This window comes from Ixodes scapularis, unplaced genomic scaffold (assembly GCF_016920785.2).
Source record: "Ixodes scapularis isolate PalLabHiFi unplaced genomic scaffold, ASM1692078v2 PGA_scaffold1__304_contigs__length_218370807, whole genome shotgun sequence".
NCBI lineage: Eukaryota > Metazoa > Arthropoda > Arachnida > Ixodida > Ixodidae > Ixodes > Ixodes scapularis.
Genome location: NW_024609846.1, coordinates 40,630,757 through 40,650,725, shown reverse-complemented (window position 1 = coordinate 40,650,725; position 19,969 = coordinate 40,630,757). Strand labels below are relative to the sequence as shown.

General features: G+C 49.0%; 1 protein-coding gene across 1 annotated transcript; it reads right to left on the bottom strand.

Annotated features, from left to right (window-relative positions):
* Positions 1-6,698: 6,698 nt before the first annotated feature.
* LOC120850160 lies at positions 6,699-7,865 on the bottom strand. Its single transcript, XM_040222574.1, has one exon. It carries the CDS (start codon positions 7,863-7,865, stop codon positions 6,699-6,701), a length of 1,167 nt encoding a protein of 388 aa, XP_040078508.1.
* Between the last annotated feature and the right edge of the window lie 12,104 nt (positions 7,866-19,969).

Sequence of the window (19,969 nt, the reverse complement as noted above, 5' to 3'; positions counted from 1 at the left end):
ACGGAAAAATCCTTCCATGTCTGCGCGAAAGAACGTCAACGGCGACATCGACCATTGGAGCGATTACCTCCAGGCAACCAGCTTTCAAGCGAACCAGCAGCCGTACGCCGGACTCCAGACATCACCGTTCGAACTCCTGTTCAACTTTGTCCCACGTCGACCAATGGAATTTTCCCCGCTTCCCGACGAAGTCGGCGACGTCCGCGCGAACTGCGACGCTGCAAACGCGAACCTCGCTTACCTTTACGGCATGAAGCGTTCCTACGATGCAAAACATCGACCAGCTCCATACAGCGTCAGGGACAGGGTATGGTACACGAACGGCCTTCCTACCTCAAAACTTGGCCTGCTTTTCCACGGACACTTCACCAACGTGAACAATATCAAACCTACACCATTTCCGGGTTTACCCCGCAAGGCACACCGGATTGCCACCAAGCTGCCTCACAATAGCTCTTTTTTGTTTTTTTTTTGTTTTACTGACAACCGGCAGTGATTGACGTCGATTTCAACCAACTCGTCTTGCACCGCGGCAGATCCTCCGATTACTAGCGCATCACGCCGACGCCGCCCTCCACGATGGCTAGACGCATAACAGAGGATCATGACAACATTAACAAAATGTGCGAGGGCGCGAGGATTTTGAGCTCGGGAGTGTAAGCAAATACGCTGGCGGCAAAGACCCGTAAGGAGAGCCTCCCCGACTCGACCGTATGGGGGCTCGACTTCGACCTCCGACGCTGGATCCCGGCGTGGAAACGAGAAAGAAACACAACGTGACAGGAACAAGCCAGGCGTGTAGATCAAAATAAAATACGTTTGAAAGAAGCCTGAAAACGGACGCGAATGTAGCCCTCTTGTATCAAATTATTTCACGAAGTTTTCATTAAATCGTTTTGCGGTCTACAAAACCGTTCATTCCGTTATAACCCTTTAAAAACACAGGCGAGCTGGTGAAGAACTTCCATAGTAACCGGAGACACGGAACGATAAAAATAACGCACAAGACAACAAGTCTCAAACACAGCTTTTATACCCGTTTTCACGTCAAGAACTCGAGTAAAAAGAGTCCGACTCCTTGCGAACCTAATTACTAATTTACTGAAATTACTAATTTCCACCTTTATGTGAAGAATTAAGATATATGTAGCTGGATTCTACGATATATGTTATCAAGGCGTACACGTTCCAAAAATAACGCTTTTTTCTATCACAACCAAATCTCGTAAGACTGCGTCGCGTATACGAACATCTTTGTTTCATGTATGTGCTCTCCCCCTCTGTAATGCCTTCGGGCCCTGAGGGTACTTTAGTAAACAAACAAATAATTAATTAAATGCTCAAAACTTCCTTTTTTCTTGAAAAAAAAAAAAAAAAAAACTGGTATAGTTTTTTTGAACAAGGAACGCTCTTATATATATGTCAAGACCCTCACCACAAAAAAAGAACTCATCAAAAAAAAAAAAAAAAAGGTATCACCATGCACCCTTTTATCCCATATAACGCACCCCAGAACTTCAGTTTGACGTGCAGCGCACAGACGGCCATACATTTTACAAGGGGCTTGATAACGGAGCGATATGACTGATTAAATAGCTAAAGTACGTATCAAAGACCACAGAAAGAAAACACTGAGGTTTCGCAGCAGGGCCAAGAAAACCCCGATTATTATTATTCCTTTTTTTTTTATTTGTAGTCAGTAAAACGTACATTAGCTATTTTAATATCTTGTACCACATGGCTATCAAGCCTCTCGTGAAAATTAGTACTGTCAGATCGACGTCTGAAGTTTTGGGGTGTCTTATATGGGACAAAGGGTGTAAGAATACACCCTTTTTTTAGAGTGTAGGTCACTGAAAGCCGGACATTCAGACAGATCCAAATGATTCATGGTCACACCAACCTGCCACACAGACGACCCCGTTTGATGACTGACCAGCCACATGCGATAACAGGCAACTCCATCAGAACCCTTATTAATATGATACACGCGTGACGAGATGTCCCTACAGCGTGCAATTCGCTTAACGAGTGTCGATGAAACGATCGTGTCGACAAAACGTGTTTCCGAGAAACGTGCCCATGAAAAGTTGTCTGCGATACGTAAGTCCACGAAACGAGTTTCGACAAAATGAGAGGGTCCCGTACACCACTCCTGCCTGAAAAGTTACATCTGGGTTCTTATGTTGTTTTTTTTCTTTTTTTTCTGGCGCCCCTGAAGACCACCAGAAAGGGGGTTGACCTTTCTAATTTGTGCTGAGCTTTGAAAATTAAATTTACACCGAACCTATTTGCCACTGATATAAAGTTATGAGAGATTCCATAGTAGTAAGGCACACACACAACATTCTTCACAACCGGTTTTTCCACGGGAGCCCGATTAAACCTTCAGCACCTTGAGCACAACTCTAACAATTACATCGTGGTGATGGCCCGCTTCCAAACGACGCATCTTTTGCAACTCAACTGCCTCACCAACCCAAAACATACGGGATTCTTAGGCGTTATCCATCGCAGACGCAATTACACCACTCTTAACTATTTTCAAGTGACAGCTGTCAGCTGCCAACAGAGGCTTGGCTGGTTCCTTGCCGTACCTCCAGCACAGGCCCTTTTCCGTGTGCAACAGTAGGTCTATAAGTGCTTAATTCGACTGTTGCGATGGCAGGGTTGTGCGGTCCAATCGACAATTAAGGACCGCACAATCGTGTCAACGTGTACATAAGTCTCGTTTAAAAAAAAGTTTCGGACAACACTGGAGCAATTCACGACCCGATTCACACACCCTGTTTTTGTATAAGAAGAGAACCATCAAAGTCTACGGCAGTGGACTCTAAATGAAACTCCAGAATGCTGATAAAACTATCTACATCAATCCCAGTGGCAGACTGCAACTTCACTAGATTATCATCACACCACCTCCTGGCCCTTATTAACAGCTCCAACTTATCCATAGAGTAACATAAGTCGAGATGTCTACAGTTGTCACATCGCACCTTCTCCCATGATGCGGATTCAATATTTCAATCAACTGCTCAGGGTTTTTTGATTGACAATGGACTGTTGCTCCACTCCTGTCAGGTATTTCTAGATAAAAACCGACAAAAGCTTCTGCCAAGCTCAATTTTCGTTCACAACCATTTTGACAATTACACCAGAATGGGATTGTTACAGTTGTGCTCAAGGTGTCAGGAACGTACGTTTAATCCGGCTCCTGTGAAAAAACCGGTCGTAAAGAATGTGTGCCTTACTACCTTGGAATCTCATAACTTTATATCAGTGGCAGAGAGGTTCGGTCTAAATTTAGTTTTCAAAGCTCAGCACAAATTAGAAAGGTTGACCTTTCGGGTGGTCCTCAGGGGTGCCAGAAAAAAAACTCGTGCACAACACGTGCCGAAACTATTGATGGCGTCCTCCTCAATTATCTCTCTAACAGTCTTATCTTTGTGCCTAGCGAGAACAGTAGGAGAGATAGTGTATTTGCGGTCCGCGACGGGGCCACGAATTGGTTGAGATGTGGTGCGGTGACGCAGTGTGTATCTACGCTGAGGCCCTGAGGCTCTTGGATTAAATCAGTTGAAAGTAAGCGCTCGGTTGTGTTCTTCCTCTGTCTGTCTTAAAACGCAATCCTGTTTTCTCACGCACAATACCAATATAACTCACCCAACAATCAGCAATGGTAGGAGAGTTCTGAGGGAGACCATGCGTATTTTGACCTCTGGTCATCATCATCATCGTCATCATTTATTTTCCTTGAGGGCCCCAGGGGGCATTATACAAGGGAGTGAACACACTAAAAACATCAACAAAAATAGTTAATAAAAAACACGCTGTAATCTATACTTGCATTTCAGAAAGAAAGAGGTTAACGGCTGCAGCAAACTTGTTAGTATCAGTCATGTTTACAATGAGGTCAGGTAATGAGTTCCAATCGTCGATAGCAGATGGTAAAGTCGACATTTTATAGGAGACAGATGACGAAGTAATTGAGCGCAGTTTACATGAGTGGTCAAAACGAGGGAAAATACGGTAGGGAGGTGATAGTAGAGAATCTTTTAGATGGTTGTTGTGGTAAAAGATTTTGTGAAGAGTGAGACGTGACACCCTTCGACGTAAAGAAAGTAAGTCAAGGTTAGCCGATTTGCGTAATCCTGATATGCTAGTATATGGGGAGTAGTCAGAGTAAATAAAACGAAGACCTCTGTTTTGAACGGATTCAAGGTTGTTAGTCAGATATGATTGCCATGGAGACCATATGGATGAAGCAAATTCAAGTTTAGATCTGACCAAGGTCGTATAAGCTAGTAGTTTTACTGAAGGTGTAGCTAGTCTGAGGTTACGGCGAAGAAATCCGAGAGTACGGTTAGCATCGGCAGTGACAGCATTTATGTGAGTAGTCCATGACAGATCAGAGGTCAGGTGAACGCCTAGGTATTTATATGAGGAACAGGTAGCTACTGGGATAGTGGAAAGGTGATAAGAAAAGGATGAAACATGTGAACTGCGGGTGAATGATAGAGATTTACATTTATTAAAGTTTAAAGTCATTTGCCATTTGTGGCACCACTGAGTTATAAGTGCGAGGTCATTCTGCAAAATTTGATTATCGTGGTTTGAATTAATAGGTCTATAAATTACACAGTCGTCGGCGAAGAGACGTATTGAAGAGGAGATGTTGAGGTAGAGATCATTAATGTATATTAAAAATAGAAGGGGGCCAAGAACGGTTCCCTGGGGGACGCCGGAGGTTACAGTGCAGGTGGTAGATTTGGTGTTGTTAATAGATGAGTACTGGGTGCGATTTGTGAGGAATTCGGAGATCCATGTGACGACTGAGGGATGGATATTAATATTTCTAAGTTTCAGTAAGAGACGTTGATGAGGGACCCTGTCAAATGCCTTGGAGAAATCAATAAATATGGCGTCAGTTTGCTTATTAGAATCAAAGTTTGAGTAAACGTCAGTAAGAAAAGCTGTTAGTTGCGTTTCGCATGAGTATGACTTGCGAAAGCCGTGCTGATGCTCGAAAAGAAGGCTGTGGGAGTCTAGAAAGTTTATTATGTTAGAATAGAGTATATGCTCTAAGAGTTTAGACGACACACTGGTGAGCGAGATCGGGCGATAGTTGTTGATTAGTTGGCGATCACCTGCTTTGTAAACGGGGATGACGTTAGCGATTTTCCAATCGCATGGAATTTCAGAAAGTTGAAGAGACTGCGAGAAAATGTCGCAGAGGAAAGTTGAAGAGACGTGTTTAGTATTTATTTATATTTTCGAGTTTATTTGGTCGTCGCCAGAGCTAGAAGACACCTTCAGCTGATCAATGGCCTTCAGTACACCAGAGCGGTCGATGATGATAGGATTCATAGGAGGATGAAGGGGTTGGCACAAGTTGGGCATACTTGACAAGTCTTCATTGGTAAAGATCGAGCTAAAAAAGTTGTTAGTTTCAAGAGCACTATGTTCGTCAGAAAGTGGAAGGCCGTACTCGTCAACGAATTGTAATGGAAGAGAGAGTGCTGGGTTAATTACTTTCCAAAACTTTTTAGGTTTATTGGTTAAAATGTTGGGGAGGTCATGAGTATAAAATTTGGATTTGGCATCATGAATCGCGGATTTGTATAGGCCCTAGCGCATTCGTGATAGGCGTTCCAAGATGCGTTAGTGTTATGAGCCTTTGCCCTCGTATAAGCTCTTTTTTTCCTGTTGGAGTGACAATGAACTGTTTTATCGTACCAAGGGTTAGTGTTATCGGATATAATTCGAGTGAGTGGAACGAAACGTTTGATTAGGGATGTTAGTCTATCTTTGAAAAGAATCCAGTTTTCATTGACCGTCCTTTCTGCGAAGTTTACTGAGAATATGTGATAAAATTCTTCGAGGTTGGTGTTGATAGATGCGTAGTCGGCTCTCGCATAATCGTGAATAAATTTGCAATAACGTGATTTCTTAGGAGTAGTGATGGAGAATGTTAGCTCAATGACGAGGTGGTCGCTAATGCTGGGTAAGTATGAGACGTTGCTGAAGAGAGAAAGGTCATTGCTTAAACATAGGTCGAGTACGTTGCTGCAGCGATTGGTAATTCTAGTGGGTTGAGTGATAACATTAGATAGGTTAAAATCTAAACAAAGGTCAATAAACTCTTGAGAAAATGCACAGCTAGAACAAATAGTAGACCAGTCAATATTTGGGTAATTGAAATCACCAAAAAGGGTAACTAAAGCGTTAGGATATTTACATGCGAGTTCAGAAAGGCATTTATACAGCTCAATAACAAAATCTCTTTTATTATCCGGCGGCCTGTAACACACACCTATTATTACGGAAGGCGTTGTGCAAAGATACACCCAAACAACTTCTAGGTCAGTGGTAAGCGGTATTAGCCGTGATGGTATATGGTCTTTTATGGCCAAAAGTACGCCCCCTCCTTTTCTAGTTTTTCTATCAGACCTATACACTCGAAAGTTTAGTTGCGAGGGAAATAGCTCAACGTCAGATATATCAGGGCTTAGCCACGTCTCTGTAAGTACAACAAAAGCGGCATTACACGCTTCGATTACTGAAATTATTTCGTCTCTCTTTGGTATTAGGCTTCTAATGTTAGTAAATAGGATAGAATGACTTGAAGATTTGTTAGTGATAACATGGTGCTTTGCCGGTCGACTCCTAAAGGGCGACGAGAAGAAGCGCTGGCGTGGCTATGTGTCTTTTTCTTTAACGGCGCCAAGAGCGGCATCGAATACATAGCACTTATCATTTATAAAAAGTTTATCATGACGCAGTCTGTAGGGGGTGCCTTTTGGCCTTGCAAAATCAAGAAGGTGACGGCGTGCGAGCCGGACAGAAATTGGGAAGTCTTCGCTGATGGCTACGCGAGTTCCTTTAAGCTTGTGGGCTGATGAAAGAACGCTATCTTTATCTTTAAACGAAGAGAACTTTACTATTATTGGGCGACATTTCTGAGGGTCGAATGCTCCTAGGCGATGCGCCCTTTCAATCCTAGATGATTCAACTTGCACGTTTAGTTTCTCGGAGCACAAGCTATTGACCAAGCACTCTGACTGTGCCCACGTTTCCTTGTCTGCGTCGGTGATGCCAAAAAATAAAAGATTACAGCGACGGGATCTGCCCTCTGCATCATCGCAACGTGTTTTTAGCTGAGATAGTTCGTTTAAGGCAGCAGTAAGCTGGGGTTCAGTAGTCGCGGCGCTACTAGTATCCTTCTGCTTTAGTGCGCCGAGTTCACTCGCGAGTTTGTTAAGTCGCTCTTCAAGTGTTGAAACTGTCTGTTCACTTTGTTTTTGTTTTTCTTTTAGAAGGTTTACTTCTTGTTGAAGTATAGCATGACTGTTTTTAAGTTTATCGACTGTTTCTTGTAAGCTAAGTAATTGTTCTTCTTGGGGTTTTGACATGGGACCTGGGTTCCGCTCAACATCACCAGACAACAACAGCAGCAGAACTCTAAAAGACTCAATACAAGCTTCAGGGCATGGAAGCATAACAAGGCAAACATTGTCTGATTTAAAACAATGGCAAGGTTTTTGTTTACTAACCTGCGGGAGGACGAAAAACATGAGCAACTTCATGGCTGCAGAGCTTCCATGCCCACTGGCGCGCTGTCGCAAGGGGAGCTCCTTTATAGCTGCCGCTGTCGATGTCCCTGTTGATGACGTGGTGTGAACGAGGTTCTCGATGAACTTGATACCAGGACAGGACGGTGCTGTCGACGAGTGATTGGCAGGTTGAAGATTGCCGTCCGGATGCCGGAAGAAAACCGCGCCGTCATCGTGACTCCAGTTAGTTGGGGACCCACGCGCCGGCACGCTCAGGAACTGCGGGAGGACGAAAAACATGAGCAACTTCATGGCTGCAGAGCTTCCATGCCCACTGGCGCGCTGTCGCAAGGGGAGCTCCTTTAGAGCTGCCGCTGTCGATGTCCCTGTTGATGACGTGGTGTGAACGAGGTTCTCGATGAACTTGATACCAGGACAGGACGGTGCTGTCGACGAGTGATTGGCAGGTTGAAGATTGCCGTCCGGATGCCGGAAGAAAACCGCGCCGTCATCGTGACTCGTTAGTTGGGGACCCACGCGCCGGCACGCTCAGGAACTGCGGGAGGACGAAAAACATGAGCAACTTCATGGCTGCAGAGCTTCCATGCCCACTGGCGCGCTGTCGCAAGGGGAGCTCCTTTATAGCTGCCGCTGTCGATGTCCCTGTTGATGACGTGGTGTGAACGAGGTTCTCGATGAACTTGATACCAGGACAGGACGGTACTGTCGACGAGTGATTGGCAGGTTGAAGATTGCCGTCCGGATGCCGGAAGAAAACCGCGCCGTCATCGTGACTCCAGTTAGTTGGGGACCCACGCGCCGGCACGCTCAGGAACTGCGGGAGGACGAAAAACATGAGCAACTTCATGGCTGCAGAGCTTCCATGCCCACCCACCTGCAGAGCTTCCATGCCATGCCCACTAATTGAGTAAGCACACCGTCCTTGGCGTGGGACAGTGATATGAGGCGTTTTTTGTGTCTGTTTTCTAAGAATTGTAAGGGCTGTGCTGGAGCTGGAGTTGCCTGTTATTCTATGTAGCTGGTCAGCCCCCAAGCGAGGTCATCAGGGTGGCTGGTTGGTGTGAATCATTTAGATATGTCTGAATCATGAATCATATGGGTTCTGTCTGAGTCTTGGTGACCTAGTGAAGAGGAGGTGTTTCTTTTTTGGCGGTGAGGGTTTTGAGGTATATGTATCAACGTTCGTTGTTCAAATAAACTACAAACGGTGTTTGAGACTTGTTGTTTTGTTCATTTTTTTTATCGTTCCGTGTCTCCGTTTTTTATGGAACTTGATAGTAAAAATGAAAGGCAAAAAGATCTATTCATTTTTTATGCATAATATAGTAGGTAAAACCGTAAAACTCATACAGAAGCAAAAAAAAAAAAAAAACACCGATACCCCCCTCTCCCCCCCAAAAAAAAGAAAGAAATATGGCGGCGCCGGCGGCGGCGGCGGCGTGCTGGCACTGGGGATACCGGCGGCGGCGCAGGGCGGCAAGAGCAAAACAGGCGGCGGCGGCGGCGCGGCGCGGCGGCGCACAGGTCTACACCGAAGTGGGCCCGTCGTCTTCGATCAAGTGCACCGGTGCGCACCGGACGTCCTCGCTGGTGCGGCCAAAAAATAAATAAATAAATAAAAAAAAAAAAAAACATCGCGGTATAGAGCTGCAGTGCCCTAGAAGTTGGGTAGTGAGCTCACCGCCCTATCTCCCCCGTGTATTGCGCTGAAGCGGCCGATGTCGAAAATGACTGAGACGCGGCAGTAGATTCCTCCTGAAACTTCACCCTCCCGCTGCCCGCGATTGGTCCGCCCGCTGCCCGCGATTGATAAGAGCGATAAGAGCCGCCTAGCCGACCTAGGACCAGGTGGGGAAACGGCCCATAGAAACCTACCGCAGCGCTGTGACCCGATTGTGTACTCGTCTGCTTGCGGGTGGCTTGCGGGTACCCCCGATTTGCGACAGATGGCGTTGCGGCGAGAAGAAAAAAATTCTAATCGAATTTGCATGGAACTTTATGGGAGAGTGCGCAAAATAAACCGAGAGCACGACAGTCCTCCATTGAAAATCCACGAGAAACCTTCTCCGTCAGTTTAACCGGTCGCCAGCGTTCGCCCACCCGGAGTGAAAGTTTGCGGTGCTCCACATAGATGGCGCCACAAGAAAAGAGAAAACCCAGGGAGGCTGTAGTGAGGGTGGGCGCAACTCAAAACCTGGAGAGCGTTTGCAATTTAATGGCGGCGCCTGAGGGAGAGAAGTCCTTCTAGCAAGGAGGTTAGAAGTACTAGGAGGGGGCACGTTGCAATATTGGTGAAGCCTAGTCATAAAAAGTTCAAACGATTTTGTGCCCAGCGTGACCACAGATCTCTCTGGCGATTGGTGCGCGTGACATGTCACGTGTGAGATGGATGGTTGATTGTAGAAGGACTCCTTGCAGGCTTGCGCGCGCTCCGTCCGGTAGGTTTTATCAGATCGAAGGCTAGACTGTGGTGGAGTCTAGTACCCCATAGCAAGACGAAGGCTAGCTACGGTCACCTGATTGGGTCACGTTGGCATGGTAAGTGAGGAGAGTAAGGAGGAAAATGAGAAAGAGGCGAGGCGTCAAGGGAGCATGGCTTGTGGAGGCTACGCGGCCGACGTCATGCCCTCTCCTACCCTTCTATTCTCCATGCCTTCTAGTCACCAAATTCGAGAAAGGATATGCGGCAGTGTTGCCTGCACGAGAGCAGGCGCTCTGTTGCAACTCTGTTGCTCCATGCGCCTTTCCTCCTCTCGCCTCCCATTGCAAGCAACGAGCGCCTTGGCGCAGCCTCTCTCGCTTCACTCTCGCTCCGATAATTGCAACGTTACTAAAACACTCAGTTGGGAAACTCGCCGTCGAAACCTGGGCCGCTGGCGTCCACCGAGACCGAGCTAAATGCGACAACAGCGCCACTCTTTTTCGTGTGTCTGTACTATGGTCACCTCGAGCTTTTTGAAAGCCTGTTTTTTGCGTAAAAACAAACGGAAAAGACTCTTTTTGTATGTAATTTATTGGAGTTTAGTACCAAATGATGGGCGCGTGATGTTTTTATCATATTTAGTTCGCAAGGCTTTGCGGAACAATTAATATTGTTTTTATAAAACCATGTCTCAGCGGGCCTTTCAGGTAGCGCGTCCCGACCTAGGTGCATTTTAACTTCAGTAGTTCAACGCGGCGCGTCCGCCGGGGAGACGGGGGTTCACCCCTGTCAAAATAGAAGTCACGTGCAGTTCCTCGAGTGGCCGCTGCGGGAGAAATGGTGGCGTTGTGTTCGGCATTAGCTCGGTGCTCGGAGACAGGTTGGGGCCATATTTTTAGGGCTGTCTCTATGGGAGTTTCCCAACTGAGTGTTTTAGTAACGTTGGATAATTGCAAACGATTGGATTGGATTGGATTGGATTTTGGGGCTAACCCCTTTGTATCGGGGGATCTCAGCAGCGCTGGATCTAGCCTGGCTAGTAGCTACACTAGCCAAAAACGTAATTGTGTCCTTTGGCTCTCCTCCATCAACACTCCAGTCTCCTCATTGTCACCTCCACTGGCTGCGAGCTATCGGCGTCGTACTGTTCGTCAACGCCCCGGAAACCCAGCGCCACCGCCATGTCTGGTTCGTACGTCACGTCCGGCTTTATACCCGTGCATTCCAGTATGACGTGTTCCGCCGTCTCGTCTGCTCCCTGCGCGCACATGACGCACTTCACTTCCATGTCCATGTACTTCGCGCGGAAAACGCGGGTCCGCAGCATGCCGCCTCGGGCGTCCGAAAGCAGTGCACTGCCCTTGCTGTTGTCCATGAAAGGTATTCGCTTCACCTCCTGTTTCTCTCTGGCATACAGGGCCAGCGCTGGTCTCAGACGTGCCGCTTCCGCCCATCGCCGCGTCTCGCTCTCGATCACCCTCGTGCGGATGCTCTGCTGCAGTTCCGGCTGCTCCGCGGCTGGGTAGAGGAGTGGGCCGTTGACCTCGTATCGCTGTGCCAGCTGGCGCGTCCGTCGCACCCACCGGGTTGGGACGGACCGAAGATGTACATACTTGAAGACCTGTCTGGCCCAGCGCTCTTCGCTCATCCGGCTGAGGCGTCGCTCGAAGTCCAGCTTGGCTCGGGCCTCCCTGGCCTCAAAACCGGACCAGCCCATGTCTCTTTGGACGGCTTCGTTCGGTGCTGTTCGGCTTGCTCCCAGTGCCGACCTTCCCACCTCCCTCTGACGGACCTCGAGGTATTGCCTGGTACCTGATGACAGGCACAACACTGACTTGCCAAAAGTGAGCCCCGGCACCGCCACCATCTTCCAGACCGCTCGGGTTACCTCGTATCGGTTATATCCCCAGAGGGCCCTGGCCGTTGCTATGCCCTTGTTCTTCCTGCTCTTCGCCTTGACCTTCGTCTCGTGCTCTAGGAGGTAGTGGTGTCCCTTCTGTAGGTTTACACCCAGATATTTGTAGTGGTCCACCAAAGGTACAGGATTGGCTTGAATGGACAGGTTGGCGGTCCCGTTTTCCTCTGCTGCCCCAAAGGCCATCAGCCCAGATTTGTGCGAACTGAAGCTAAGCCCCAGGGCCTCTCCCATTGCACCACACTCGTTCATGAGCCCCTGCAGGCCCTGCAGCGAGTCCGCCATCAGCACCATATCGTCGGCGTAGATGAGTCCCGGGAGTTTTCCTCCCTTCCTTTCCCCGGCTTCCGAATAATCCAGTGAGAAACCCTCCCCACTCTCCTGCAGCCGCTTTTCGATTCCTGCTATGTAGAGCATAAACAATAGCGGCGACAGCGGGAAGCCCTGTCTCAAGCCCTTGGAGCAGGTCACTGGATGTGTTGTCTCCTGCTGCCACTGTGCCACCACCGTCATCCCTCTGTACACTTCTCGCAAGAGGTCTATCCACTCTCTGCGGAGAAAGCAAAGTTGCCAGACAAGCAGCAACGTCCAAGATGGCGGAATTTACCATTTTTCGCGTTAAAAAAATACTTAACCTATCGCAACAAAACTGGTGGCTATGGAAAAGTAATCATTTATACCTTGCGTAAATTATTCAAGCACCTTAATGGGCTTTTATGACCCGAGTTAGGAAAGAAAACGACCCTTTGCCCCATAGACTCCCAGCAAAATTTAGCAATTAAATGGCGTCCATGTCCCGTGATCGCCGATCTAGCAGTTGCACCCACCCTCACTTGAGCCTCCCTAAGAAAACCGATGGGGACACAATCCGGTCGCTCATTTGGCTCTCGTTTCACCACCTGTCTATCTTACTCCCTGCCTAGGACCCTAATCTGGACACTTGGCGAAAACGTCGGCGAGAAATTCGGCGAGAAATTCGGCGGCTCTGATTGGCCGGCGCCAAGGTGAAGTGTGGCATTGTCCAATCATGGCCGCCAGATTTCGCGCCGACTTTCTCGCCAACTGTCCAGATTAGGGCCCCTGGTCTGCACTCTAAAAAAAGTCTGTGCGTCTACTTTCACGCACAACTCTCGGAGAACCAATCAGCGCAACTTACGGAGGCAGCTCAGCGAATGACGATGCAGAAACGTATGTTTAGACCAAAAAAAAAAAAAAAAAACGCAGACTAGCTGAGTTGCGGCATTAAGCATTGTAAGAGAGACGTTTTGCATTGCTTAGTGTCACAACTCAGACTGTGCTTTTTGGTCTAAACATATGTTTCGGCAACGTCATTCGCTGAGCTGCCTCCGTAAGTTGCGCTGATTGGTTTTCCAGAGTTGTGCGGGAAAGTAGACGCACGGGCTTTCTTTAGGGTGTGGCCAATGCGCGCTGGAAAGTTCCAGGAGGAAACGCTTACAGCGCCATCGCCGCCTTGACATCAAACGCATCGGACTGAGCCGTTCCGTGAGCCCACTACTGTCGAGACCGGTTATAACGATGTCAACGGGAATCGAAAATTAGTTCGCTATATCCGCTATTTCGTTATAACCGACTTCGGTTATAACGAAGTGCAAAAAGGAAATGGGAAATCATGATCCCTTCGCTGTAACCGCTATTTCGTTATAATCGAGTTCGTTATAACCGGCCACTGTAATAAAGCTACGATGCTCACCACCGCATAATTGTATACTGTTTTGTTGAAGCATTTATAGTTGATGTGTGAAGTTAAACAATGGGAGTATAAATTAAATTTAAATTACGTATGATTACGAGGCCGCCGTTGTAGAGGCATAACACTAGGGTATTTAAGGTATCATATCACGGTATCGTATCAATTTCCTTGTACGATATTTTCACTTAGGCAGCTAACAATTGTGAGCACCCTGGCGGCTCCCCAGCCCAGTTGCCCGACTGCGAGGCAAGGGTGCCGAACTTTTCCCGCGTAGCGGCGACGTCACGCCAGCCACGCGCACATCGGATGCGCCGCAGATGAGGCGCATCAGAGGCGGCGCACAGGGAGTCGCTGCCTAGACTCAGGCGCCGCTGGTAACCATGTTAATCGTCTCGTTCATGTCCCATTAAATGTAGTTTCTTGTTGTTGAAACCGTTGGCTCCGTGTTATTTCTCCGGGTCGGGTATGCTGCAAGGTAAACCGACCACACAATTTAGGTGTGTAAAGCTTTCCGAGAAAGCTTGACGATTCCTCTAAACCACACCATTCAAATTAACACAGAATTTGAAGCCTATAATTCGAACACGCAAACTCCCGCATTCCGCTTGTTTTCTCGAGAACGCACTGAAAGGAAGAGACGGTTATATACGGAGAGGAGCATATTTTCGCGATGCCTCTAAAGAAAAAACTAACCCGTACGAACGCTTTCTAATTCTCACAATGTTCGACATGGTGACCAAACAATGCGACGATCGCGCTGCGCATATTGTTGATGAATATTCTGTTAGAATGGCGTAAGTTTCAAACTAACTCTATATAGGATGTCTCAAATAGCGGCCAGGATCTTTAGATCGACCGCGATCGCGCTACGATTTTGTGCAGCGTTGCCCACAAGTGGTGCATTTTTTTCTGTAAAATTTTTCAAAGAGCGAATTTACCTGAAGAAAAAGTAAAAAAAAAAAAAAAAAAAGGAAAAGACTCCTATGGAAATGCAGGGAAGCCACCGATCTTCAAACAATAGGGCGCCCTGTAGTTTGAATACCGGTGGCTTCGCTGCATTTCCATAGGAGTTGATGAAGGCTTTTTTAGAGCGCAGCTCTTAGGCGCCCGTTTCCGGCTTGAGCGGCGTCGCCATCGCCGTCGCCGTCGGCGGAAACGCGCGTTGCATTATGGGACGTTTCCCATAATGAAGTCGCACGTCACGTCACGTGTGACGTCACGAGGGTCACGATTTACGTCACAAGCGACGTCACGAAGGCCACTCGTGAACGTCACGACCTACATATTGAAGGTCACGACCTTCACGTGACGACCGTCACGAGTTAAGCGCGAAACACATGCACGACGAAACCGTCCGATCCGACGTGCGAATTGCCGGAATGACCTTCGGGGGCGAGCGTTTTCGCAGCACCGGAGAGCGTCAAAAACCTTCGCCTCCGACCGTCGTATCGCCTGATCGGACGTCGGATCGGACGGTTCCGTCGTACAGGGTGTCACGAAGGAAAATTTACACGGTCTTTTTTACCGCAAAAATAAACTAGGCATCGCCGAACGCTCATTCACCGCCCAAAGGTAGCGCTAGAGGTCACGATCAGGTGCCAAAGTTTCAGCCCGATCCGATAACTTAATCAAAAGTTATAAGTGATTTCCTGAAAATTTCAATGGGAAAATGGAGCCCATGTTTGCCCGTTTTCGGTTTCTGGTGCCATAGAGCCCCATGTGTTTGAAAACTCCGTCGGCCGCCATTTTCCCATTGAAATTTTCCCATTGAATTGAAGTTTCTCGTCATAGGGCGACGAGAAACTGGGGGAAGGGGGGGGGGGGGGGGGGGGGGAGGAGTAGACCAGCGCGCGATGGACGTCAGAACGCCGAGCTCTGGTTCGAATGATAAGTGAGTACACCGAGCTAGCTGCCTTCGTCTCCACTGTGCTCGTCGAACGTGTTAGAGCGCGGAACCCCGGCGTCCGGCGTTTGTCTCCCGCATTCGAACGCGTTCCACGAGTGCAGTGGGAAGACAAAGGCAGCAAGCGTTAGGTCCATCCACTAATCATTCGAACCAGAGCTCGGGAGTTCTGACGTCTCCGCGCTCTCTCGGCTCTGTGATTGGTCGTCCGCCCCAAATGGGCGTTTTATTCTTTCGGCGTCAGTCATCGCCTCCTTCTCTCTCAGTTTCAGCCGCACGGATGTCGACGACACAACGGGAGAGGCCTGTGCTTCGAGACCGTTTTTACGCTTGCCTTTCTCTTTCGCCTTACCAACACGCCCAAGCTTCCAATCTGATCACTTTGCTTACCCTAAGCATCCTAGAAATCTCTAAATCACGACGATATGCGACCGATTTCTCTATTTAAAAAGAAACAACAAAAAACGATCAACGATTGCAACACACCGAAGCATTCTCCTGCGATGGGAGGAGCGTGTTCCGAAACCAGGACCACTGTCAGCCAACAGCGAGCGAAGGATCCCCGACCGATGGAACCACGGAGTGATATCTCGAATGTGCACGGCTTGTTGGCCATACAATCCGAATTACGATTCAAGTTCTCAGCGAGCGCGCGCTCGAGAGCTAAGAACCAGACATCATTCCGCGGGAAAAAAAAAACAAACAAAACAAACATAATGCGTTGTTTTTGAGACGATTGTTGCAGTATTATGCTCTCAGTCCACGAAAAGTTAACATTTTTCGACTACTCTTCTATGCTGTTATCATCTACAAAAGCATACACATTTCGCATAACAGCGTTTGCAATCTCAACGAAATGTTGCGTTTTCATTGGTCACATGTCGTTCTGGCTGCCGGACAATGTTCCTTCCATTACCGGAGGTGACCTCGGTGTGCGCGATCTTTGATTGCTTTTTAACGCGATAGCGTTTAGGAACTCATGTCGCAGAGAAGCCGATGTTGGTGGCGTGTCGGGAAAATCCAGATTGGCCGATAGGATCATAACGTCACAGGCACGTGATCTCGCGGGGAAATTTCAAACAACCCACAACGCTCACGTGAAGCGTGACGTCACACGTGGAATGAATCTGAATAAAAGCGTGACATGTAATGAGAGTTAAAGGTCGCCATATGTCTCAAATGATTTCACTTTATAAAGTAATCATTTTGTATTCAAGAAAAATGTGAAGAATTCGAGGCGGGATTCTAACCCACGACCTTTCGGTTCCGAGCCAGACACGAGGCACCCTATACTGACTATGCTCCGTTTGACCATATATGTTGTAGCGCAGCGAAGGCTACAAGCACGAGCTCATATGGTTGGCATCTGCCCTTAATGTACGAAGGCCCGTAGCTCTCAAGTTTTGAGCAGCGCTCCAGGCGATCAAAATAGAATATTTGGCTCGCGTTTCGAACATACGTCAATACGCTTCCCCACTAGAGTTTTTTTCTATTCCGTTTTATAAGTGCCAGCGTAGCAGAGGCCACAAGAGCGATCTGCGAGCTTTCAGCGGCCCTGTCAAGCACGCGCGCTCGTGCAGTGCGAGCATCTTTCAGGAGGACGTGCTTTTGCGAGTAGCTTCGGCTTCGCTATCACGTAAAGTGAAACATACGGGGGGATCGGTGGCCGAGTGGTCTAGCGCACACCAGCTCGGAGCACGTGGAGCGAAAGCTCGCGCTGCAGAACCCAGGGATCCTGCGTTCGAGCCCCACCCCTGCCCGTTTCGATCTGGATGAGCATCGTACCGGCGTGCGGTCGTGTATCACTACTGCGTGATGCACGTTAAAGAGGCTAGCGGTTGTACCGCACTGGCTAAATTTCTCATCTACAGCTGTTGTTGTTGTTGAAAAACTTTATTGAGTTGAAAGATTTAGGAAAGGGAAGGGGAGAAAGGGGAAGAAAAAGGAGAGAGTGGTTGTGTGCCCCTATTCCGGGGCTCCATGCGGAGTGAACTCGGAGTGCTCGGGCCACGAGCAGCCTCTGCTCGCTAGCCGTCGCGTACTTGAGTCCCGCTTCCCACTCCTCGAGTTTGGGCTGCTCGACTGGAGCCAGTCCTGGGAGGTTCTTGCATGCCCAGACAACGTGATAAACGTCCACCCAGGGCTCACCACAGAAGGGACAGTGCGCCGTGGCGTACCGCTCTGGGTACCACAGATGTAGCTGGATCGGTGTGACGAACGTGTCCGTCTGAAGTCGTCTCCACGTGAACTCTTCTTCTTTGCTGAGACCTTTGGCCGGCCCAGGATATTCTGCCCTATGTGTTCGTAGAGCCTTTAAGGCCTCACTGTAAGTGAGCGCACTGTCCCGATCCCTCTGGGGCAGAACCGAGTCCCGGTATAACGCACCTCGGGCCGCAGCATTCGCCGCCTCGTTTCCGACTTGCCCCTAATGGCCGGGGGTCCAGATCAGATGTACTCCCTCTACTGCGGTTTTGCGAAGGAGCCTTAGAGCTGGTTGACCCCCGACCCCTCGCGCAAAGTTTTGACAAGCTCTTTGTGAATCCGAAATTATCGTCGCACGAGGATTGCAAACCACCGCCAATGCTATGGCCGCCTCCTCCACTTGTTCAACCGTCTGCGCTCGTAAGGAGGCGACGCGTCTGATCTGCCCTTGCGCACTGGCCACCGCTATTGCAGCCAGCCCCAGCACCGGACCGGCCCCATCCACGTACAGGGTTCCCTCTCTGCTGTCCCAGGAACGCGCTAGGGCCACCGCTCGCGCTTGTCTCCGCTCCGCATTCCTATCCGGGTGCATGTTGCGGGGGATTCTACTGATCGTGAATCTCTGCCGGGTCTCAGCCGGCAGCTCTTCCCCCGCGTCTCCGGGCCCGTGAGAACCGCCGGGTACTGCCATTCCCAGTTTGTCCAGAAGCCGCGCTCCATTCACTGTGGAAGAGAGTCGCTTCAGCTGTGACACTAGTTGAGCTTCATGAAGTTCTTCTATGGTGTTATGCACCCCAAGTTTAAGCAGTTTCTCGGTCGCCGTACGCTCCGGTAGCCCCAGCGCGTTTTTGTACGCTCTCCTTATCAGTACGTTTAGCTTTTGCATCTCCGCCTTGTTCAAGTTCAGGTACGGAGTGCCGTACGTCAGTCTGGCAATAATGAAGGCCTGGACCAACTGTATTTCCTCTTTCTCCTTTATACCGTGTCTACGGTTCCTAATTCGCCTCATCATACCGCACACCTGCGTGGTCATGGCGTCCAGTCTGTCGATAGTCGACTTGTTCCCCCTCCCCTGTTGTAGAAGCTGGCCCAGAATCCGAACCTCCGCTGGTTTTGGGACCCGGACCCCATCTATCACCACGTCAATGTGATCGACTAGCTTATCGCGAGGGTTTCGGAAGACAAGAAGCTCAGGTCTCTCCGGGGCGCACTTAAGCCCGCATCTCATAACGTACTCTCCGACGATATCCGCCGCCGCCTGAAGCTTCTCTTCTATTTCCGCGTCACTGCCCTCCCTGCACCACAGGGTGATGTTATCCGCGTAGATGGCATGCTCCACGTTCGGAACCGCCCTCAGCGCTTCTGGTAGACCCCGCAGCGCAAGGTTGAACAGCAACGGGGAAAGTACTGCCCCTTGCGGCGTATTCCTGAAACCCAGTCTGTATGTCCCAGATTGCATACTTCCCAACGTCAACGTGGCTGTCCTGTCCGTCAAGAAACTGCGGACATATTCGAAGGTTCTTCTCCAGCAGTTAACTGTGCTGAGACCCCTAGATATGCTTTCGTGCGAAACATTATCAAACGCGCCTTTCAAGTCTAAAGCTAGAAGGCATCTCGTTTGGCCGCTCCTCGGATTCTCCAGTATATCCTTATATATCCACAAGAGTATGTCCTGCGTCGATGTGTGAGGTCTGAACCCGAACTGCGTGCTCGGAAGGAGTTGTTCCTTGTCTAAATACTTCATAACCCTGGAGTTTATGACTCGTTCGAACGCCTTGCCCAGGCAAGATGTAAGCGAAATCGGCCGCAGATTTTCTAGCTTGAGCTCCTTTTTGGGTTTTGGAATGAAGCGAATGTCAGCAACCTTCCAACTATCTGGAGTAAGCCCGCGCTCCCAGAAATGTTCGTTGAAATGGCGTACCAGCTCTTTCAGGTCCCCTTCCCCTAAGTTGTAGAGAAGTTTCGCTGTGAGGGAGTCCGGTCCGGGTGCTGCGCCCTTCCTCATAACCCCGAGCTCATACTCCAACTCCGCGACAGTAATTGGCCTGTCTAATTCAGGGTTTTCCTGCCCTTCATACTCCACGATTTCTCCTGTGGATTCCAAACACAAATACCTTTCCGCCAGCCGATCCATGATCTGCTTGCGGTCCCCGGGTAACTTATGTATCAGTTCCGCTAAACGGCCGCCCGTCACCGCCTTTGCCCTACTCGGATCGATTAAGGCCCTAAGCATCCTCCATGC